The sequence below is a fragment of the Pipistrellus kuhlii genome, unplaced genomic scaffold (assembly GCF_014108245.1).
Source record: "Pipistrellus kuhlii isolate mPipKuh1 unplaced genomic scaffold, mPipKuh1.p scaffold_m20_p_9, whole genome shotgun sequence".
Lineage (NCBI taxonomy): Eukaryota > Metazoa > Chordata > Mammalia > Chiroptera > Vespertilionidae > Pipistrellus > Pipistrellus kuhlii.
The window spans coordinates 112,525-135,469 of NW_023425595.1; the positions used below are offsets into that span (position 1 = coordinate 112,525).

General features: G+C 65.5%; 2 protein-coding genes across 3 annotated transcripts in view; one reads left to right on the forward strand and one right to left on the reverse strand.

Moving 5' to 3' along the window:
- Nucleotides 1–22,945, reverse strand: part of TMEM132A (transmembrane protein 132A) — a 43,983-nt gene that overhangs the window by 20,427 nt on the left and 611 nt on the right. Inside the window, exons 2-11 of one of the 2 annotated variants that reach the window (XM_045577981.1) lie at nucleotides 20,779–20,993; nucleotides 20,386–20,604; nucleotides 19,414–19,739; nucleotides 18,115–18,264; nucleotides 16,426–16,624; nucleotides 16,200–16,343; nucleotides 15,727–15,929; nucleotides 14,790–15,066; nucleotides 14,285–14,476; nucleotides 12,875–13,925 (exon numbers count right to left, since the gene is read on the reverse strand). In XM_045577981.1, the coding sequence (XP_045433937.1) occupies nucleotides 12,876–13,925; nucleotides 14,285–14,476; nucleotides 14,790–15,066; nucleotides 15,727–15,929; nucleotides 16,200–16,343; nucleotides 16,426–16,624; nucleotides 18,115–18,264; nucleotides 19,414–19,739; nucleotides 20,386–20,604; nucleotides 20,779–20,993 (2,975 nt within the window). In that variant the 3' untranslated portion in view covers nucleotide 12,875. Of the gene's footprint in view, nucleotides 1–12,763; nucleotides 13,926–14,284; nucleotides 14,477–14,789; nucleotides 15,067–15,726; nucleotides 15,930–16,199; nucleotides 16,344–16,425; nucleotides 16,625–18,114; nucleotides 18,265–19,413; nucleotides 19,740–20,385; nucleotides 20,605–20,778; nucleotides 20,994–22,945 lie in introns of those variants that run through there. The other variant, XM_036428479.2, reaches the window with a different exon arrangement.
- Nucleotides 4,718–12,654, forward strand: SLC15A3 (solute carrier family 15 member 3). Its single transcript, XM_036427377.2, has 8 exons — nucleotides 4,718–5,251; nucleotides 7,357–7,646; nucleotides 7,937–8,063; nucleotides 8,881–8,991; nucleotides 9,956–10,124; nucleotides 11,328–11,486; nucleotides 11,994–12,149; nucleotides 12,498–12,654. Exons 1-8 carry the CDS (start codon nucleotides 4,718–4,720, stop codon nucleotides 12,614–12,616), a joined length of 1,665 nt encoding a protein of 554 aa, XP_036283270.1. The 3' UTR covers nucleotides 12,617–12,654.

Here is a 22,945-nt window from a genome sequence, read left to right on the forward strand (position 1 = left end):
GGCTGTCAATGGACTGTGTGGAGTGCAGGGCATGTTAAACCAGCAGATCGGTAAAAGGGGATGCGGGAGAGCCGCTCTGACGCAGGAGACGAAGGCGGGAGAGGAACAGAAGTGGCAGCAGAGGCGGGACCACAGCAGGACGGGCGGGTTCGGGCAGGTGGAGGGGGCGTCGGGCGCGGGCGGAGGGCACAGGGTACGCGGAGCAGGCGCTGTGCGGAGAGCACCCTGGGGACCCGACGAGAGCGCCTCAAGCAGCCCCGTCCATCGGCCTGACTGCTTGGAAGCCAAGCAAAGCCGGCGCCGAGGGTGTCCGTGGAGAAACACAAACGGAGGAACAAAAACAGACCAGGCGCCACAGGGCTCTCGTCTCGTTCCATGGGATCCTCGGGGCCGGCATGGGAGGTCTGCGACTCCCACGTTAGTGAGAAACGGGCCAGTGGCTCTCCTGTTCGCACGGCGATGGCTTCCGGCAGTCTGTGCCAGCGCGCCCCCTCGGCTCAGGCCCTGCATCTCACCGCCGCTGCTTTGTGCCAGGCAGGTTCGTCTTCCTTCGGTGTCGTGATGAGAAGGCCTGGACCGCAGGTGAGCACGGCGGTCCCGAGGGGAGGGCCACGGCGTCCCCGCGCTGACCCCGGCATCTGGCGCTGCTCTTCCTCCGGGGGCTCTGGAGATCGGACCGCCGGACGCGCGGTCACTCCCCTTCGCCCACGGGTGGGCGTCCAGGGCCTCCCCCCGGCCTGGCCGCTCCCCGCGGGGCCCTTAAGCATCGTCCCCGCTGAACCCAGCCCTCACCGGGGCCGGAGTCCAGCAGCAATAGCCGCCACCACACTTGACCTTCGTGTGGTCACGGGCGCCTCAGCCACATTAAAGGAACCTGGAAAGCCAGGGAGAGGAACCACGACACCGTCATCTCATCGCCTTGGCAACCACTGTTACGCTGTGGTCCGGGCGGCCCCCAACCGTGTGACTCATCCTGAAACCCCCAGCTTGCTCCGGCCCGCCACTGCTGCCCAGCCACGGCCTGCTGGTCCCTCCCGGTGGGTCTGGAGGCCCCGCGCAGAAAGCCGGGGGTGGGCCCGCGCAGCCGCCCGGAGCGGCCAGGGCGCCGTCCTCCTGGCGCCGGGGCCGTGATGCTTCCATCCGGGCGGCTCCCCGTTGTGGTTTCCACCTGTTCCCAGGCCAGGACCCCAACAGGTGCGGGGGGGAGAGGGGGCCGGTGTGAGAGAAACCCCGATGGTGTGAGGCGGGCCTTGGGGGGCCTGGGACACAGCTCGGCCGCACCACGGGGGCCGCACCGAGGGAGCCGCCCCTGGTGGAATGGCCAGGAGTCTGTGCATGTTCCAGGCCAACGGTGACCGCATGGCCGGGGCGATGGGGCAGGGATGTGACTAAGAAACAGCACCTGGCGGCCCCCGTGCCCCCTCCCAAGTTCAAGAGCAGCCAGAAATCTAGATTTTTATGTGACTGTGTCTGAACTTACAAGGAGATCATTATTAAAAAACAGCCCGGGTGGTGTGGCTCTGTAGCAGGAGGTCAGGGTTCGATTCCCGGTCAGGGCACAGGCCCGGGTTGCGGGATTGATCCCCATCGCGGGGCGTGCAGGAGGCAGCGGATCTGTGATCCTCTCTCATCACTGATGTTTCTAGCTCTCTCCCCCTCTCCCTTCCTCTCCGCAATCAGTAAATACATACACAGGCCGTCCTCGGGTTATGTCAGACCCGACATAAGTTGTTTTGTGGTTACGTCGCCATCTCCCATTTATTTATAAATAAATAAAAAACTTCCGTCATTTCCACGTCTGTACGTATGTGCTGTATGTTTTTTACTATTTATTTGCCACAGTAAAGGTCAGGAATTATCTTTCTTTTAAGTTTTTTTCACTGTGTCACTTCATTCCTGCTGTGTCTGCCCCGTGTGAGGGACGGAGGTACTGTGGAGGGTGTTCTGACGATGGGGAAATAGCATTACGTCGGCCGAAGGAGCGGGTCTCCGACGGAACCCGCGGACCTGCTGTCCCTCTGTACACGTGTGTCTTTTAATTAAAAACAAGAACACGCACTTCACGCCGTGTGGCCAACGCAGTCTGGGCCGGTGTCTGTGGGCTGTGGTCAGGGCCTCCCCGCCCCTCCCGCTCTCCGGCCCCCACACCGGCCATCCGCGTCCCAGCGGGCCTGGGCGCAGCCACGTCTCCCTTCAGGATGCTGCTTCCTCTCCCGCACAGCTCGGGGCCCGCGGCTGGCCGGAAGGCGGACGCCCTGCTCCCCTCCCCGGGTGCTTTCCTCTGCTGCCCACGCTGTCCTCCGGGCTTTCCCTCCCGCAGCCGCTGAGCTCCCATTGGCCAGGCCCGGGTCCCGGAGTGGCAGGGAGCACAGCCGTGTCCGATGTGATGTGCGCTCTGTCACCACGCCCTGGCCACCCCGAGCCTCCTCCAAAGAGGGGCCACATCGGGGGGGCTGGACCGGTGGGCGAGCTGGGGGCCGGCCTGCCCCCCTCCCCCAGAGCCCAGTCCCTGTCGGCAGCAGCCGACCCAGAGGCTCCGGACAGCCCTGCCCTCTCGGTCACCTGCATGACTCCTGACCCTGCAGGGGCTTCTTACCCGCTCTAAAAGGGTAACAGCCCTGGCTGGTGTGGTTCAGTGGTCAGAGCGTCGGCCTGCAGACTGAAGGGTCCCGGGTTCGATTCCGCTCAAGGGCACCTGCTTGGGTTGTGGGCTCGATTCCCCAGTTGGGGGGGCGTGCAGGAGGCAGCCGATCCATGATTCTCTCTCATCAATGTTTCTATCTCTCTCTCCCTCCTCCCTTCCTCTGTGAAATCCATAAAAATATGCTTTAAAAAAGAAAGAAAGAAATGAGCTCTCAGGCCAGGAAGACGTGGAGGACGCGGGATGCACAGGGCCTCGCGGGAAGGAGGTCTCTGGAAGGACTCCACTGGAGCCGCTCCCAAAAAGGCAGAGCCAGCGAGACGGTGGACGGGCGGGGGCTGCGGTGGGGACGGGGGAGGCTGGGCGACGGGGGTCAGGGTGGGAGAGACCAGCAGAGCAGAGGGTCACGGGCGGTGGAGGTGCCGGGATGACGTTACCATGGATACGGTCACCACACCTCTGTCCAATGCCCGCATCAGGCGTGCTGTGGTGAGGGATGACGGGAGAAGAAGCTGCACCCCCGGGGAGGGACGCTGACAGGGGGAGGCTGAGCGCGTGTGGGCGCAGGGGTGCGTGGGAAATCTCGGTGTCTTCCTCTCAGTGTTGGTGTAAATGGAAAACTGCTCTAAAAAGATAAAGTCCCAAAGAGAAACGTGTGACAAGACCCCACAGAACGTGGGTCTGCCCTGCTGGGAGGAAGGAAGCCAGCCACTGGAGGACCCCTGTGCGCCCTGGAGCCTGGGCAGAGAGAAGGTGCCAGAATCCATCCAGAGCTGCTTAGGATGGGGACGGTGTGTGTGTGTGTGGGGGGGAGTCTCTGAAAACCAGGCGTCTCAGCTGAAACCTAAATACAGAGCAGCAGCCACCGTGCAAAGGCCCTGAGGCAGGAAGCAGCACAGCCCGTTGGGGACAGGGCAGAGAGAAGGCAGTGTGGCTGGACGTGGGGGGCCAGGGCTGCAGGGAGGCTGGAGGAGGGCAGCGGTCAGTCTCGGGGGGCGGGGGTGGCAGAGAGAAGGCAGTGTGGCTGGACATGGGGGGCCAGGGCTGCAGGGAGGCTGGAGGAGGGCAGCGGTCAGTCTCGGGGGGTGGGGGGTGTTGACGGGGGAGGGCTGGCTCTGACCCCGGGGGGCAATGCAGGCTTGGAGCAGGGCAGTGTGAGGCCTGGTTCTGATTCCGTCTGAGGTCCGGCCCCTCTCAATTCAATCTCAGCCCATCTGTGGGCACCGATGGTGTCACCCTGGTCCTGGGGTTGGCGACTTCCTTCCTGGCCGGGCACTTGCACAATCGGAACTGCATTTTGAGAGCTTCCCTGTCCCTCGGGGCGGCGAAGGGTTCCCCTAGTTCACTTCCCACAACCCTCCTCCTCCCCCCTCACCGGCCAGTTCGCAGAGTGGGGGGTGGGACCCCGGGCCCAGGGCCGCTCGGTCCCTCATTCTAGCCGGGGCAGGGACAGGGCAGGGACGGGGCAGGGACGGGACAGGGACGGCGGTTGAGAGGATGCGCTGGAGTGAGGCCGGGAAACTGAAACTGAAAATGGGCAGCCGTCCTCCAGGCTGGGGGGCGGGGCAGGCAGGGCCAGAGGGAAATTTTTAGAAAGCTGGCGGCCCCGGGCCCCGGACCCAGGCTTTCACTTCTCCTGACGCCCGCCCGCAGACCGCGTGACGCACCGCCACCTCGGGGAAGGGGAAGGAGCGCGAGGGGACGGGACCTCAGGCGCAGAAGCTGGACAGAGGCCGGGGGGGAGGTCGAGGCAGCTGAGGGGACGGCAGAGGGGGCCCTGGGGGAAGGCCCTCCCCAGAGGGGGGCCAGGCGTCAGTCCCAAGGGACGGGGCACAGCTGAGAAGGGCAGCCGAGAGGGGAGACCCACTGAGGAGGAGAAAGGGGAGGTGGGAGGACGGGAGGAAGGGGAGCGAGAAGGAAGACTGGGGGGAGGGGAGGAGAGGGGAGAGGGCATCCAGGGTAGCAGAGGCGGAGAGAGAAGACAGGGAGAGGGGAGAGGCGGAGGGTGCAGGTGGGGGAGTGAGCAGCCAGGGAGAGATCAGGGGGGCCGGCGGGGGAGGGAGGGAAGGCAGCAGGATGCCCGGGGAGCCGCGGGGGCACGGGGAGCGCCGGGCGCTGCTGGCGGGCGGGCCGAGGCCCGGGAGACGGCGGGCGGCGGCGGGCGCGGTGCTGCTGGTGCAGGCGCTGGAGCGGGCGGCCTTCTTCGGCGTGGCGGGCAACCTGGTGCTCTACCTCAACAGCAGCCTCCTGTGGGCCGGCGAGCAGGCGTCCCGGGCGGCGCTGGTCTTCCTGGGCGCCTCCTACCTGCTGGCGCCCGTGGGCGGCTGGCTGGCCGACGTGTACCTGGGCCGCTTCCGCGCCGCGGCGCTCAGCCTGCTGCTCTACCTGGCGGCCGGCGGCCTGCTGGCCACCACCGCCCTGCCCGACGGCCGCCGCTCCTTCTGCGGGGAGGTGCCCCAGGCGCCCGTCACGCCCGCCTGCCCCGCGCCCGGCTGCCCGCGCCCCGTGCCCGCCCCGTACTGCGCGCCCACCCTGTACGTGTGCCTGCTGCTGCTCGCCCTGGCCGCCAGCTCCGTCCGCAGCAACCTCACCTCCTTCGGGGCCGACCAGGTGAGTGGCCGCAGGGGGTACGGGGGGGGGGGGGGGGGGCAGGCAACGGGAGGGAACGCCGGGGCCTGGGCAGAGACCCAGGAGTCGGGAGGCCTGGCTCCCGGGGAGACCTCCAGCAAACAAACCACTTCCCCAATCCGGGCCCAGTTTCCTTGTTTGAAAGAACTGGGGTGAGGGGAGCGCACCCCGACAGTGGTCCTTAGCCCGCAGTTGTCCGTCTTTCTCTCGGTGCCTCTCGGTGTTTCGGCTCAGCTCACCCTCTTGACCAGCCAGGCAGCAGGTGGTGCTGTTGTGCCCATTTCACAGATGGGGACAGTGAGGTCTCCGGACATTCATCGCCCTGAACAGGTCACAGAGAGGGCAGGCCCAGGAGCGGGCGGGGTGGTGGACCCCAGGCCTCCCGTGCACCCCGCCTTCCTGTGGCGCAGGGTCTGGGGGTCAGGGCCCTCCCGCCAGCTGTGCCCGAGGTGGAGCAGGCCAGCTGGTGCGACCCCAGCGCTGCCACTCACTCGCCAGGCCCTCGGGCAGGTGCCTCCGCTCCGAGCCTTCCCTGGGCCTCTGGGCTGAGCGGGCGAGGAGACCCGGGTCAGACTGGCTCCCCGGATGCGAGGTGCCCTCCGTGTGGCCGTGTTTTAATCGCTCAGCTCAGCGGGGTGTTGGGCGATGATTTAAATAACGTGGAGCTCGACTGGAACAGCCACGGGCGTTCACGAGCGAACGCAGACGCAGGACGCAGGCAGAATGTGACGCCGCCGCCCGGCAAAGACTCGGCCGATGGTCCCGGGTTTAACCCGGCACGGCGCTGACGGCTGGTCCTGCTGCCCCTCTCCACCGCCTTCAGCTGCACGTCTGCCATCGAAGGGGCCTCTCTCAGGGAATCCCACATCCAGCGGCACCCCATCCCGCAGCAGCCGTCCCCAGGGCCTTGCCAGGGCGCGCCCATCAGCCTGGCGGACCCTCTGACGAGGGGACTCGGTGCCCCCAGAGCAGCCCTGGCCTTTTCTGAGCCCGTCGACAGGAACTCCTCTTCCCTTAATTCTCATTGGCTTCCCAGACCCCCAGGTGTGGCTAACCTGTGCACTTCCCTCGTCAGCCTCCAGAGGGCCTCAGCCATCCTGTTTCCCTCCCTCCCCTCTCCTCCTCTCCTTCCCCATCCTCCTTCCCCCCTCCCTCCGCCCTCCTCCCTCTTCCTTCCCTCACCTCTCCTTTCTCCCTCCTCCCTCCTCCCTTACCCCTCTTCATCTCCCCTCCCTCCTTCTCCTTCCTCCCTTCTCCCTCCTCCATTCTCCCTTCTCTCCCCTTCCCCTCTGCCTCCCCCCTCTCTCCCCTCCCCCTCCGCCCCCCCCCCATGCGGCTGCAGACAGCAAAGCCTGACAGGAGAGCAGCGGCGTCGGAGGTGGGGGTCCCTGAGCCGGTGAGGGGTTAACAGCGAACAGAACCGTTTATCCAGAGGGAGGCCTCCGGGCCTCACTGCTCTGAGAAATGGAGGTGCCCAGGCCGTGCCCAGACCTGCTGAGCAGGCATCTGGGACCAGGGTCTGGGCGGGCGGGGGCGCCAGTGCGGGGACCCGGCCCGCAGCCCGGGGGCCTGGGCCTGACTGTGGGATCGATTCGAATCCTGGCTGAAGAGTCGCAGCCCTCCGCACGGCTGGGGGCCTCATTTCCACTCCCTCCCACCTGGCAGCTGTGTCTGCCTCCCTGAGGTGCCGCCCCGTCCGGCTGGGCACGGACCAGCGGGGGCGAGAGAGGACGGGCCACCGTGAAAACTCTGCCACCGCCAGCGGCGAGGGGGACGCTCGGGAGCCCCCTGCCCGCCCCGCAGTAACACGCGTGTATCACGCTTCAGCACGTGGGCAGACTGAGGGCTAGGTTGGCATTTTTTTCTGGGTATAAAGTGGGTGCTAGTGTGGGGTGCTCAGCCATTGACAAAGGGGTGTCGCCCAGAGAGGAGCAGGTGGCAGAGGGACATCTGCTCTGGGCGCTGTGCGGCAGCAGTAACCGGCTGCCACCCGCACACTCAGGGAGAGGGTGTGCGGGCCCAGGGATGGAGCTGCAGCGGGTGCCCCGGCCCTCAGGGGCCCTCACCCTCTCACCCCCGCCCGGCAGGTGCTGGGACTTGGCCGCCACGCCAGCCGCTGCTTCTTTAACTGGTTCTACTGGAGCATCAATGTGGGCGCCGTGCTGGCGCTGCTGGTGGTGGCCTTCGTGCAGCAGAACGTGGGCTTCCTGCTGGGGTACAGCCTCCCGGTGGGCTGCGTGGGCCTGGCCTTCTTCGTCTTCCTCTTCGCCACCCCCGTCTTCGTCACCAAGCCCCCCGAGGGCAGCCAGGTGTCCTCCATGCTCAGGCTCGCTCTCCAGCACTGCTGCCCCCGGCTGTGGCGCCCACACTCTGCCAGGTGAGGGGGCTCTGGCGGAGGGTCGATCGAGCATGGAGAATCGCCCTGCTGGTCCCGGCATGTCCTGGCCCGGCTGCAACATGTCCTGGCAGCCCTTTACGGGGACCGATCTCCAGGGGCCGGGCCGCCTCGGGGCTGGTGACGCACTAATGGTGGAGCAGAGTGGGTGGCGCCGGAGGGGGGCTGAGGTCACCGAGGACGGGGCGGGGGGGGGGAGGGGGGATAAGTTAGGAGGGGAAGCCGGGACCACGGTGCAGGCATGACACCCCCTCCTTGTCCGCTGCCCACAGAGACCCTGAGCAGAGGCCGCCCCAGCCCGGCGCCTCCCCCGAGCAGGACATCGCCAATTTCCGGGGGCTGGTGAAGCTCCTGCCCGTCATGGTGACCCTGGTGCCCTACTGGATGGTGTACTTCCAGGTGAGCACGGCCCTGGCTCTGGGGACGGCTCCCAGGCCCCTCGCAGTCCCCCTCACCGGAGAAGCCCGGGGCAGCGGAGTGAGCAGCGGACGTGGGTCCTCAGCCAGCCCCCTCCTCCGGGGGAGACAGGAGGCGCCCGGAGACCATCCTTCTGGCGAATGAGAGCTCGGACAGAGGCTGAGGGCTCGCTGTCAGCTTCCCCGGACTTGGCGTCGGAGGCCCAGACCCCACAGCCAGCGAGGGGCGAGCTCAGTGCAGAGTGTGGTTCCTTCCTGGCTGCGCCTCAGTGTCCCCACAGGGTTTTTAAAAAAATACAGACCCCCCCAAGAAATAAAAATAAACAAAATATACAGACCCCCCAAAAATAAAAAATAAAAAAAAATATACAGACTCCCCAAAAAAACATAAATAAAAAACACAGACCCCCCCAAGAAATAAAAATAAACAAAATATACAGACCCCCAAAAAATAGATAAATAAAAAATACAGACCCCCGAGTCCCACCCCAGACCATGAGAGGGGCTGCGGGGGGAGGGTCTCCCTAAATCAGCTGCTCAGAGGACACTGGCCTCTGCCTCTCGCTCGCCACACGGCAAAGATGGCAGGTGTGTGCGTGAGCACGTGTATGTTCCGCTTTGCGAAGGAGCCGCCCTCACGGCGCCCGGGCCAAGCCTGCTCCTGAGGCACAGGCGGGCGGAGGTCGCTGTCCCCGCGGCCGGTGGGACCCTGCCTGGCGCCCTGCCAGCTGCCGTGCCTGCCCCGAAGCCGGGAGTCCAGCTGGGTGAAACAGCCAGCTCCACCTCTGTCTCTCTCGCAGATGCAATCCACGTATGTCCTCCAAGGTCTTCACCTCCACATCCCGAACATTTTCCCAAACTACCCGAGCAACAGCTCGGCGGCGCTGGGAGCCCCGGCCAGCGGCTACAAGGTGAGGGCATGGTGGGTGCTGCCCGGGGCAGGCCAGGCCGGGCTCCCCCTAAAGAGGAGGAAGTGAATGGGCCTCTGCACTCCCCTCGCCCCACGGCAGGGTGCCCTCGGGGCACGGGAAAGGCACCTGGAAGGTGGGCGGATTGTGCCACCATCCGGCCAGCCTGCCAGGATGCCCCACTGCTCCAAAGAATTCAGACCAGTGCAACGCCCCCCCAACCCCCCGGCAAACCCCCCCCCCCCCCCCCCCCCCGCTGCTCTGAGCCGGCTCACTGCCCTGTTCGTCCCCCCTCAGCTCCTCCTCTCCCTCCCGGGACCCTGCCTGTCACTAGGATTTTCCTAACCAGCCCGTGGCATCTCAGACCAAAAACGAAAGGCCTGCAGAGCTGGCAGGGGAATGGCATATCAGCCACCCTATCCCATTGGCTGCTTGTGCCAGACATCACTAATCAATCCTCACATTCTTTTTTTTTATATTTTTTATTGCTTTCTTATAGAGAGGAAGGGAGAGGGATAGAGAGCTAGAAACATCGATGAGAGAGAAACATCGAACAGCTGCCTCCTGCACACCTCCCACTGAGAATGTGCCCGCAACCAATGTATGTGCCCTTGATCGGAACTGAACCTGGGACCCTTCAGTCCACAGGCTGATGCTCTATCCACTGAGCCAAACTGGTTTCGGCAATCCTCACGTTCTTTATGCTGAGCTGTGAATGTTGCAGGTGGCAGACATCACTAATCAATCCTGGCATTCTTTATACTGAGCTGGTAACTTGCAGGCAGCTGCTACCAATGGGTAGAAGTTAGAGGAACCTGTTTGTCACCGTGACCCAACCCCACCCCTAGTTACACAGATGAGGAGTGTGCCTCCCGGAGCAGGGGGCGGGTAGGGGCGCTGGAAATGGGTTGGTCTGGGGTCCTGGTCTCGGCCTGCCAGCTGCCTCTCTTGGCTCCCTCGTGCCCAGATCCCGGAGGCCTGGCTCCTCCTGGCCAACGTGGTGGTGCTGCTGGTCCTGGTGCCCGTGAAGGACCGCCTGCTGGACCCCTGGCTGCTGCGGCGCCAGCTGCTGCCCTCGGCCCTGCAGAAGATGGCGCTGGGCATGTGCTTCAGCTTTGCCTCGGTGCTTGTGGCAGGTGCGCAGCCTGTGGGCAGGGAGGGCGAGGGCGGTGGCCTGGGCGGGGCGGGGCGCTGCCCGCTCGCTGTGGCTGATGCTGAAGCCGGGCCGGGCCAGGTGTCCCCCCACCGAGGTCCCCGCGCAGAGGGCGGGCGCCCGGCACCCCCTCGTTCGACACCCGAGGAAGCGATAGGAGAGGAAGCAGATCTTCCCAGGGGCACGGACCTCCCCTTTCTCGCTCACAGCTGCGCGCTGCACTGGGCGCTGATCACACGGTGGGTTTTCCAGACGTGCAGCCTCTTAGCAGCACCGGGGAGCGTGTTTTTTTTAAAGTATTTCTTTATTCTCTTCCTTCTTCCATTTCAAAAGAATTTGAAGCCTCTTATTCAAAAGGCTCCGGTAAGGCAGCCTTCCATGCTGGCGCCACTGGTCACCTAACGACCTCCAGGTGTCTCAGAGCCTCTGAGCTTCCGGAGCGGGGAAGGGGGGAGGGGGGGGCAGGCTCTGCCTGGGGTGCGGCCGCGCGGGAGCATGTGCAGGTCAGGACAGGGAGTCCGCAGAGCGCCGGCCCCTGCCGGGCTCACACGGGGGAGCCAGAGCGATCCATGAACAGAATGGGTTCCTGCGAGCCATGTGCTTGGAGCACTTGGTCCTGTCTGGCCCTCGCAGCCACACGGGCCCCCAGCCCTGCCAGCTGCGTCGGGGAGCTGGCTGTCCGCCAGGTGAAGGGACTGGCCCGGTTACACCCTAGTCGGTGGCCAAAACGGGAACCAACTCCACACGCTGCCTCCTGAGCCGCGAAGGGGAAGGAGACTGTGGGAGGGGAGACACGTGATACCCCGGAAAGTGGGCCAGCTTTGAAACCGCACCCGGAGGCTCAGATCCAGCCCGATGTCTTATCAGCTGTGTGCCTCTGGGCGGGTGGTTTAACCCAAATCTGTCTTTCCTCACTCGCTAGGATGTGTATTAAATGCCTCGAACACAAGGGGCTCTCGATGAACAAGAGCTGTCCCTCTGATTCAGTGCCAAGCCTAGCTCTGAGCTTCCTAGTGGCCAAGGCAAAAAGGGGAAGAGTTGGAACCCAAATCTTGATACACACACACCCCTAGGCCAGTCCTCTCTCCCCCGCCTGCTGCCCAGTCAGTCTCTGGCTACGCAGCGAGGGCCCAGGGGCTAGGCGGCCTGGATGGGCCTGGCTGGAGTCCCCGTCTCTCTCACCCAGGATTCCTGGAGATGAAGCGTTTAGAATACATCCACCACAACCAGACGGTGTCCCAGCAGATCGGGGACAGCGTGTACTATGCGGCACCCCTGTCCGTCTGGTGGCAGACCCCTCAGTACCTGCTCATCGGCGTCAGCGAGATGTTTGCCAGCATCCCAGGTACCCGGGCCCTTCCCTGAGTGCACCCAGTGGGGGTTCACAGGGATTTGAGGTGAATAAGACACTTCCCATTTGGACTTTCCGCACGTCCCCACGGCTGTTCCCTCAGATTGAAAGCGAACTCGTGTTTCCCCTTCAATTGTGAGCCTAAGTGCCATCTCCCTCCCTCTCCAGTGCCCCGTCTGAGGCACGGGCCCTCCCTCTGGTCACCGTCACCCATCCTGCACAGGGTGCAGAGCTGTAACAATGCCATTATGTCTGCCTCCCCCAGGCGGGGCAGGGAGCTGAGCGCTCAGGGCGGGCCCACTCAGCGGCAGGCGCAGGGGGCGGGGGCGGGCAGGATTCGCTGTGGCATGGGGGTGGGGGGACAGCAAGCCCAGGGGGTGCTGTGGAAGTGACCTCGGGGTGTTTGTGCTGGGCATCTAGGGAAAGCCAGGGTGGGCCGGCTAGGGGGGGGGTCCAGTGGGCGGGGCCTGGCCACCTCCCTCAGCCCTCTCTCCTCTGCAGGCCTGGAGTTCGCCTACTCGGAGGCCCCGCGCTCCATGCAGGGCGCCATCATGGGCATCTTCTTCTCCCTGTCGGGGGTGGGCTCGCTGCTGGGCTCCGGCCTGGTGGCTCTGCTGTCTCTGCCCAGGGGCTGGCTGCACTGCCCGGAGGACCAGGGTGAGTGGGCCCCCTGGGAGCGGGGGCGGAGGGCGGCTTGGGAAGGAGGTGGCCGGGCTCAGAGAACGGGGCTCTCGCTGAAGTTGGCCAACCACCCCAGCAAGGCCTGCCCCCCTGGGGCCTCAGTTTCCCCAACTGTCAAAGGGAAGCATGGAACTCGGGGAGGGGGCCCTCCCGGTGCCTTCCTGCCGCTGGAACTCGGCCGCTCGGTGGCGGGGCCGCATGCCCTGAACTGTTCTCAGCCCCGGAAAGAGCAGGCAGCCAGATGCGGGAGGCCACCCGCCCAGGGCCTTCCCACCCGCCCCCTGGCCACGCCGCCCGCCCCAATGCCAGCCTCCCTCTCCCCAGGGAACATCAACAACTGCCGGATGGACCGCTACTTCTTCCTGCTGGCCGGCATCCAGGTGGCGGCCGCGCTGCTGTTCGTGTGGATCTCCCGCCGCTACGAGAGGGCAGCACGGCCCTGACGCCCAGAGCGGCCCCGGGAGGGACCGGGGCTGACACCCCCACCCGCTGCTTCCCCGGACACAGACAGACAGCGCAGCCTGCGGGCTCCCCTCCTTTATTCTGTGCCCACATCAGACGTCCCATAAATAAGGGGCTGAGCGCTTCCTCCGGCCGCGACCACAGAGGCCGGGAGTGCAGAGGCTGGGCGGGCTGTGACAGACGGGCCGGCGGCCCGGTCAGCGAGCTCCGGGGGACGAGCCGGACGGCGGGGCAGCCGGGTCAGGAGCTGCCCCGGATCCGCTCCATGTAGCTGCGCAGCTCCTCGGGGTCCTTCAGCCCCATGTCCTCGCACACCCAGCGGATGTCCTCCTCGCCCGCCACCAGGATGGACTGCACGGCGGGCGCCCCCGCGGGCTCCTCGGGCGGCTGGGCCGGGGGCGCCGGCGCGAACGTCACGAACTCCACGCGCTTCCGGCGCCCCCCGGCTTCTTTCCGAGCCGGGGTGCCGGGGGCCGGGGGGCCGGGGGGGCCGGCGGGGGGTGCGGGGGCCGGGGTTAGGGCCTCCCCGGCCCCGCTCTCGCAGGGGCACCCCCTCTGCCCCTCCAGGGGGTCGGGGGGCTGCCGGTCGAGCTGGCGGCTCAGGTCCTCCTGGTCGGTGCCCAGCCACACCCAGTTGTGGGGCTGCGGGGAGGCGGGGTCCGGGGCGCTGTCGGGGGGCTCCTTGCGCTGGTAGCGCAGCACGAAGACCACCCCGTTGACCAGGAAGATGAGGATGGCCAGGCAGAAGATGCCCAGCAGCGCGTACATGCCCAGCTCTAGGTTGGTGACCCGCCGAGGGGCGGGGACCATCTCCTCCTCCTCCCCCTCCTCCTCCCCCGCCTCCGCCTCGTCCTCCCCCTCCTGCCCGGCCTCTTCTGTCCGCTCAAACTTGCCCCTCACAACCCCGCCGCCCCCCACACTGCCCGCCGCCCGCCCTCCGCCACCCACACTGGCCTCCGTGGCCGGGGGGCTCCCGGCAGGGCTGGACGGCAGGGCAGGGGCCGGGGTGGGGGCCGGAGGCAGCCCGAGCCACGTGGCGCCCGAGGCCAGGGGCACGCGGTGGCGGCCCCGGCGGCAGGGCTCCGGCGGGTGCAGAGACACGTGCAGAGGCAGCGCCTCGGCGCCCGCCCCACTCACCACCACCCCAAGCAGGGCACCCCGGCCCTCGGCCGGCAGGACGGCGCTGGGCTCCTCGGCCGAGACGGAGAGCCCCAGGTCCTGGCGGGCGTAGAGCTCGGCGGGGGCCAGGGTGTGGTCGGAGAAGGACAGCCACAGGGACAGGGCCACCTCCTGCGGGGCACACACGGGCAGACACGCGAGGGCAGGCACGCATGCACACGATACTCCCACAGAGACGGGCCACACGGAGGGGGGGGACCAGAGAGGAGACAGACAGGCAGATGGACAGACACGGGGAGAGAGGGGCCGGGCGTCAATCACCTGTCAGCCACTCGGCCCCCGGGTCCGAGCCACTGGGAGGGTCCTCAGCTAGAGCCTAATCCACCTCCCACGGACACACTCTGGCCACGGAGAGCTCACTGCCTCCCAGGCAGTCAGTCCTTATTCCAAAAACCCAGGTCCCTCCCACTCCCCCATCATCAACCCCCGCCCAGGGAGCCTGACCGTGGCCCCTGACCCCCAGCCATCACCTGCTTCGGGGCGGGAACGGCTGCCTGCGCCCAGCACGTGGCGGTGACCTCCCCGGGGTGGGCGGTGCCCCGGCTCAGGGCCAGGCCCAGGCCCATGACCGGCTGCACCCGCAGCTCCAGCACCGAGACCTTGTCATCCGTCACGGCCAGCGCCTGCTCCCCCAGGATGGAGTCCGACAGGGGGGACCGCACCTGGGGGCGACGAGGGGCCGGCGGTGGGGTCCTCTTACAGACAGCCTCTGCCCTCTGCGACCCCGGCACCCCACCAAGGGCTCCGGTGTCTGCTCCCCACCCTCCCTGCTCTGACACCAGACCCTACACATGCCTGCACCCCAATCCTACCCGTGGGGGGCAGTTCCCTCCTCCCTCCAGACCTGGTCCCCCCACACCCAACCCATCCATCCCCTCCAACCCCGATCCCGCTGGGCTCAGGCCCCCCAGGAGCACCCCCCCAGCCACCCGCGAACATGCCGGGGCCCTGCGCCTTCCTCGGAGGAGCGCTCACCTCGATGGCGGTGACCCCGGGCTCCAGGCCCACCAGGACTCGGCCGCCCTCCAGCGAGGCCACGCGGGGGTCCTGCACGCGGGCGTGAGGCGCCACGAGGCGGGACACGTCCAGCAGCCAGTCGGGGCCGAGCAGGTGCTCCAGGCGGCGGCCGCCGTCCAGCGGGTGGGCCGCGAAGGGCGCGAGGAAGCGCACGCCGGCGCGCTGGTACTGCAGCCGGCAGCCCCGCGCCCGCCGCTCCGCCTCCTCCCCGGCCGCCGCCTCGGGCCCCGGCGCCCTGCAGGGGAGGGAGGGGCCAGGGGCGGGGCGTCAGTGCAGGCCCCGCCTCCTTAACGAGGTCCCGCCCCGTTCTTAAAGCCCCGCCCACGGGCACGCCCTATTGGGCCAGGCCTCCACCTGCAGGCGCTGAGAGCCGGCCCCATTCCTGATTGGCGCCTGTACCTATCCATCAAGCTGCTCTCCCCGCCCCCTCTCCCTCCTTTTTCTAACTGGGACTTGGAGGAGCGACCCCTCCATGGCGGAAACAGGGTCCCTCTCTGCAGGGTCCCGGGACTCAGGTTCCTGAGGCCACGCACCCTTGGCCTCTGGTGGGGCAGCCTCCATCTTGACTGATCTAGACTCTGAGGACACAGCAGTGAGCTACCTTCCAGGGTTTGCCTTCTAGGGGAGGGGCGTGCAGGGGCAGACCGCCCCCAACGTGACGGGTCAGATGACATAGGAGAAGGGTCTGTACCGTCCCAGGGTGGGAAGGTGAGGAAGGAGGAGAGTGTGAAGTCAGCAATGATGGGCGGGGGCTGGGCCATGAAGGCCTGGATGGGGGAAGGAGCCACAAGCAACTGAGCGGTCTTTCAGACCCCAGGCCAACTCAGTCCCTGAGCCCTGGCTGTGTCCCCAGCGACTCCGCCAAGGCCAGCAGCTTCTCCAGGCCTCCACGCACCCTTCAGCCGGGCTGGGCACCCTCCAGCCGCGGACCTGCTCCAGCGTGGTGTCCGTCAGCTCGATGCGCAGGGGCAGCAGCGGGGCCCACACGGTCAGCCGCAGGGAGGCCCGCAGCCGGCGCCACCAGAAGTCCACCCGCAGCCCGCGGGCGCCCCGGCTCTCCTTGCCCGTCACAAACACGGCGTCACAGGCCTCGGACACCTGTGGGAGGGCAGGGCGTGGGCCAAGCCGGGGAGTACCAGAGCCCACCCTGACCCCGCCCATGGCAGTTCACTCGCCAGCACAGCGATGAACGTGACAGGGCCTGAGCGGGGGTTGGGGGTCACTGATCTCCCACGGGACTCTGGGGAGAGGTGGTGGGAACAAGATAAGGTGAAGCTGGCACCCCCAAGAGGTTCCCGGGGTCATGAAGCTGTCTCGTGGGGACCGAGATGGGGAAGGAGGAAAGCTGTGCACACACCGTGGACTCACCTGCAGGACCTGGGTATTGGCTGACTCGCAGCCAACGTGCTCCGTCACCTCCTCCAGAGCGCCCCCGCTGTCCACGGTGACGAGGCGCACGGGGACCCGCCGGGGCACTCCGGTCAGCGGTGCTGTGTTCACCAGCTCCTCGGCCTGGGGGTGCGGGAGGAGCTCAGCCCCCAGCTCTTTGCCCCACGCGGCCCCCACCTGGCTGGGCAGAGGGGGCACCGCTCACCTTGGCCAGCGGGACAAGGGCGCGTATGTCCCGCTCCAACACCGGGACCTCCCACACCATTTTGTCCTTCTCTGCCTCCGGAGCCTGGCCTGCGTACTCCAGCTGCCACGTGACGGGGCGCGTGACGGCCAGGCCCCCGCTGGTGCCGTTGTCCACCAGGAAGTCCACCCACAGGAACTCGGACAGCTCGCCGGGGCTGCTGGCAGAGGAGGGAGAAACTGAGAGGGGGGGCTGTGATCGCCCCGTTTTACAGATGAGGAAACCGAGGTTCAGAGGTTACATCACTTGCCTGAGGTCACTTGGGGAAAGTGGCAGGGCTGGCATGAAACCCACGCTTCCTGGCCCAGTGCCCAAGCTCTCCTCAGTCCTGGCCCCTGCAGGACCCTCCGCCTTCCATAGCCATCAGGTGGCATAAAGCACCTGACTTCTATCAAGAAGGAAGATTCATGCCCTAACTGGTTTGGCTCAGTGGATAGAGCGTCAGCCTACAAACTGGGGGTCCCAGGTTCGATTCCAGTCAAGGGCATGTACCTTGGTTGTGGGCACATCCCCAGTAGGTGTACAGGAGGCAGCTGATGGATGTTTCTCTCCCATCGATGTTTCTAACTCTCTATCCCTCTCCCTTCCTCTCTGTAAAAAATCATTAAAATATATTTTTTTAAAATTTAAAAAAGGAAGATTCACTTCCAAGCCACACAACTGGCACACGACCCCCTGAATAGCCCTCACAGCTTCCTTTGACCAAGTGCCCGCTAGGTGCCACATAATGTTGGCTACATAGCATCTTACTTCATTTTCATAAACCCTAAGGGATGCAGTATCATCCCCATTTTACACGTGGGGAAACTGAGGCTCTGGTGTGTGGGGGGGGAGGGGGGGGTGGCAGGGAGATGAACTGGTTTGCCCAAGTAAGTGTCAAAACCAGGATTCAAACAGGAGCTTCAAAACCCATGGCCTTGACCCAGGCTCAGGGCATGAGGAAGAAGCGTGTAAATGTTAAGAAGTGCAGCTGGGCTTTGGGCATAGTAAAAGCCTCCAAAGGGACCCGTCGGGTGCTGGGGGGCGGTGGGGTGGTGGCTGTGAGGACTGTCACTGGGGGGGCTGGGCATCACCTAGTATGAGACTCACAGACACTCACTGGCACTTGGCACGTGGCTGGGGGTGGATAAAGAGTAGCTGAATGAATGGGTGAGTGAATGGATGAATGAAAGGATGAGTGAATGGATGGATGATGAATGAGTGAATGAATGGTGAATGAATGAATGAGTGAATGAATGAGTGAATGGATGAGTGGGTGGATGGATGGATGGATGGATGAGTGGATGAATGGATGAGTGGATGGATGGATGAGTGGATGGATGGATGAGTGGGTGGATGGATGGATGGATGGATGGATGGATGAGTGGATGGATAGATGGATGAGTGGATGGACAGATGAGTGGGTGGGTGGATGGATGGATGGATGGATGAGTGAATGAGTGAATAAATGGTGAATGAATGGATGGGTGAATGAATGAATGAATGGATGGATAGATGGCTGCTCTATCTTCGAACACTGCTTCTTTGAAGGAGTCTGTTCCTTCACCTGCTCACACGGGGAGACAATGCAGAGCACAGCCTGTGCCCTGGAGCCCATCATCAGCCCCGCAGCCCCCACTGCCCACACCAGGGAGCCAACCACCCACCCACCTGGCGTCGGGGGCTGTGGGCCCAGCTCGGTGGCAGGTGATGAGGGTGGTGTGGTGCTTGGAGCCCTTGAGGCGGTCAAGCTTGGCAGCCCAGAGGGTGGGCTGGGCCGGGCGGGCAGCCGTCACATGCAGCCCCTTCTTCGCCTTGATGCTGGGGAGGACAAGCGGGTGCCGTTTGTCAAGGTGGGTGCCGTGCTGTGGACGGCCCGGCAGGAGGAAGGGGCTAAGCTCCCGTCGGGCACCCCGAGTTCAGGCCTGACTATCCTCCTCGCTGTCTCCAAGCCGGAAGGACGCAGCCGCGGGGCAGGTCAGCCACATAGCTCTTCCCCCCCCAGGGCCACGTACGACCCCACTGGCCACAGGTCACGGCCAAGCCCAGCATTCAGGCCTCCCGGGCCTGTTTCATGTCATCCCCAGCCGGGACAGCTCTGCATCACTCTGCTTTCCCTACACCCAACTGCTTCCCACACACACAACGCCGGCCATGCCTCCACGCCTTGGCTGGGGCTGGCCCTTCCGCCCGCCCCTCCTTTCTCCACCTGCTCCTCCTCCAACCTCCAGCAACTCAGACGCCATGTCCCTCAGGCAGCTCCCCCGCTGGCAGGATGAGGGTCCCTTCCTCACCCCCTCACCCCAGCCACCGCCACACTCTGCGCTTCAGCAGAGCATGCACCCAGCTCACGCCCATCCAGCTCCTTCCCCAGCCCTGGGGACCCCTGGCTCCTCCCTCCAGAGTGGAGACACGGGGCTGGGGGTAGTTTACGTCCAGGAAAGATCTAGTGAGCACAGGAGGACGTGGGAGATGGGGACGGGACAGGCGCTCGGAGACACAGAGGGAAAGGCACACACAAACCCAAATAGGGAAGAGGCCAGCAGCAGGCGGCCAGCCCTTGTCACTGGGTGAGATGGGGGCCTTTTTAGGGGAGGTTCTTTCTGCGGAGCCGTGTGGGCTCGGAGCAAAGAGGAGGGACCTGTGGGAAGGGTGGCAAGCGGGAGAACATGCAAATGAGCGAGGTTGGGGCCAATAGCCCTCCTGAGGCGGCAGAGCATTCACCACCCCCAGGCACTGCACTTGCCAGTTTCCAAGCCCTCTCCTGTCCCCTCCCTGGAGCCTCCCAGCTGCCCTGTGAGTCCGCCCCACTAGACCCAGGACCCAGGAGAGGAGAGCGTCCTGCTTCTGACTTCAAGTCCAGGCTGTGCCCACTGCAGGCAATCACGGTGCTCGGCCTGGAGGGGTGGTTTTCAGTCAGAGACCCCAGTGAGGACCCCAGGGAGCTCCCGCCTCGGGCCCGGGACTCACCGCAGGGTCAGGACGCCGGCGGTGAAGTTGTGGCGGAGCAGGAGGCTGGCACTGAAGCGCTGGCCGGGCCACACGGGCACATCGGGCACCCGCAGAGTCACCGCCTCATCCAAGGGCACCTCCTGGTACCGAGGGGGGTCCGCCGGGCGCAGCTCCACACTGCCCACCGGCAGGGCCCGCTCCCCGGGGTCCTCCCCGCCAGGGCCGCAGCCCCCGGGGCTCTCGGCAGCGGGCTCCAGCGTGTAGGCCAGCGCGGCCCGCGTGGGGCCCGGGCGGAACCAGTGGGCGGGGAACTCCAGCTGCACCACGCAGGCGCCCAGGGACGGCTGCAAGGACAGGGCGGCCGTGGGGGCGGGTCAGGAGCCCCGAGCTGACGCGCAAGGCCGGCGTGGGCCAGAGACGCTCCCCGGTGACACGGCCAACCAGGGACGGGGCCGGGCGAGGTCTCGGAAGGCGGCCACGGGAGCCGAACCGAATGCCCCTCCCTACCCAGGCCCCGCCGCCCTGACTGCAGCTCAGGTTCCTCAGAATCCCCAAGTCCACCCGGGCCCCTTCCCGAGTAGATGCCACAACAGCGGGGCCACGGTGCTGACCGCCACCCTGGCCCAATGCCCGCCCTCCGTGCGGGGCGGTGGGGGGGCTCTGCGCAGGCCTGGCACTCCTCCCCCTCGGTCTCTATCCCACCCCCATAAGCTGGGGTTACTACTGCCCCATTCTACAGAGGAGGAGACTGAGTCCCAGGTTAGTTATTTGTCCAAAATCACACACACTGGACTGACCGCGTAAGGGACCCTGGGTAACCTCCGCGGGGTCCCGGGAAAGCCAGCAGAGAAGACTGCAGTCAGGTGGTCCGGGACCCCCCACTTCCCAGGAGTGGCGAGCCCTCTTTCTCCTAGGGACACCCCCCCCCCGACCCCCCAGGACAGGACAGGCACAGCAGCAGGGCCAGCCCGGGCGGGGCCCAGTGCTCACCTGGAAGCGGCAGGCGCGGTGAGCCGTGCCCGCGGGGTGCGTGGCGTGGAGCCGGGCACACGGCAGGCTGCCAGGCCCCGGCGGCCAGTCCTGCCCTTTGAGGTGGAAGAGCACGCGGGCGTGGGGCTCTGCGGGCGTCGCCACCGCTTCCACCGACACGGCCCGCACGTCCCACGGGACCGGCCTTTGGTGGGGCTCGGCGAGCCGGGGGGGGACAACCTGCAGGGAGAATGGGGTGCTCAGCACGGCGTGGGGGGCAGTGAGGTGTGGGGAGATGGACGCCAGGCTCCAGGCCCAGCCCGGCAGGAGAGAGCCTCGTGGGCCTCAGCCTCCCGCTCTGGAAACGGGGCTGGGCAGGCCCGAGCCGTCAGCCCGGGAGCCCCGGCCCCTCACCTGCTGGGTGGCGAAGGGCGGGTAGGAGGCGCGGAGCAGCGGCTGGGCCCGGGGCCAGGGCTGCAGCAGCAAGAAGGTCTCGGAGCGGGCGGCCAGCGAGGCGTTGGCGGGCGGGTAGCGGCCCAGCTGCTGCACGCGGAAGTGCTCGGGCGCGTCCAGGAGCTCCAGGGCCGCCGGCAGGTACACGGGGTCCGGGGGGCCCTGCTCACAGCCCACTGCGGAGCGGGGGAGAGAGGGCGAGCTGCAGAGCCAGCGGGCCGCGCCTGGGCAGGGGGGAGGGAGGGTACACAGGCCCAGCCCGCGGCATGGGGGCCCCACCGCACACAGACGAGGAAACTGAGGCCCGAAGAGATCGCAGGTAGCAGGTGACGGCCGGGATGAGAATCAGAGCCCAGGACCGAGGCCAGCCCCATGCCAGCCCTCTTCCTGCCCTTCTCCCTCCAGCAGAGCCTTACGTAACTGCCCCGGCACCAAGGCATCGTGAAGCAGCGCTCCCTGGACAGGGCCCAGCAGGTAACAGGTGAGTTCGCAGAAGCAGAGACCCTTCCTCTGCCCCCAGGCCCTGGCCAGACGTGGCTGGGCGACCCCTCCTCCTCCATCATCACCATGGCAACTCTGCACCCGTTTCCCAAATGTGCTCCCTTCTACCCCATCCCAATCAGGTACCGAGTGCAGGGGGTGTGGGTGGGAACAGGAGCTGGAAAGAGTCTGGTATTGAGTAACCAGGACAAAGGCCCCCCAACACCATAGTCGGGGTGTACCCCACTGATTATCGGTCAGGCCTAACAATAATAATTCACATTTTAGAACACTAGCTATGCGCAGGCTACCGTTTAAAACACGTTACGTGCATGTGCTAACTTTCCGTTTTTGAAACAACTGAGAACGAGATTCTATGACTATTAATCTCATTTTATGTTCACTTCGTTTTTAAATTCTTTTTATTGATTTCAGAGAGGAAGGGAGAGGGAGAGATAGAAACATCGATGAGAAAGAATCATGGATCGGCTGACCCCTGCACACCCTCCACTGGGGACCGAGCCCACAAGCTGGGCATGTGCCCTGACCCGGAATGAACTGTGACCTCCTGATTCACAGGTCGACGCTCAACCACTGAGCTATGCCCGGCCGGGCTCATCCCATTTTACGGCTGGAGACAGTGAGGTGGGAGGCTAAGTGCTTGCTGGGGTCCCACAGTTGGTACATGGTGGCATCAACCACCAGGCCACCCTGCCTCCACGCTCTGCCTCTCTCCCCACCCTGTGCTCCTAGACTCTGGGTCTCTCCCTCCTCCTTCAGGGCCAACAGAGAATGCCGCCTCCTTCAGGAAGCCCTCCTTGATTGCTTGCACTCTCACCCATCCCCTCCGTTATGTGCAGCTCTGGCTGCCCCCTCTGAATTGGTTATCTTCCTGTTTATCACCCAGGGCCTGTGTGACTGATCCCGGATCACACGCTGGGCGGCTCTCCCTGGAGCGGAAGTCCTAGGAGCCTGGAGACGGGCATTTACGTCCTAGCTCGGCCTCGGGGAAGGCTGGGCCAGCCCTTTAACTCTGGGAGCCTCTGCCCCGGCACCTGCAGGACCGGCACTGTGACCTGGAGGTGGGAGAGGGCTGTGGCGTGTGGAGCGGAGTGGCTGTCGCTGCTAATGGACGTGACAGGCGCTCCTCGCTGGGAGAGGGTTCCGGGTGCGGGTCCCCGGGGAGGGGGCAGGTGGCTGAAAGCAACCCAGAGCCGCTCCCTCCCAGCCCCACTGCTGGGCTGGGGTCTTGATGGTTTCAACCTCCTTCGTGATGCTCCCCATCATTGATCATGTGTCTGAGACACTTAACACACACACACACACACACACACACACACACACACACACCCGCCCAGTGTAACAGGTGATGTCTATGGCTCCCGGGGCAGCCCCTGGCCCCCTCCTCCTCCTGGGTAATGACAACATGCTGGGAGGCCTGACTCCCACGGACTTCCCGCATCCAGATCTCAGCTTTTCGGGGGAGAGGGGTGGAGAACGCCTCTCTGTGCCCCATTCTTCCGTGGCATCATCCACCTACAGCCCATGCCAAGGGGGCCTCTGCCCCCTCCAGGGATGGGGTTCCCTGAGTGCCAGGAAGGCACGGATGGGACGATCTCTTGGGACTCCAAGGTCAGGGAACTCCCTG

Excerpts from the sequence above, each read along its gene's own strand:
- SLC15A3 (XM_036427377.2), top strand. The coding sequence starts at position 4,718 with ATGCCCGGGGAGCCGCGGGGGCACGGGGAGCGCCGGGCGCTGCTGGCG. Across the intron at positions 7,647-7,936 it reads TGGCGCCCACACTCTGCCAG|AGACCCTGAGCAGAGGCCGC; the intron begins GTGAGGGGGCTC and ends CGCTGCCCACAG. Across the intron at positions 8,064-8,880 it reads ACTGGATGGTGTACTTCCAG|ATGCAATCCACGTATGTCCT; the intron begins GTGAGCACGGCC and ends TCTCTCTCGCAG.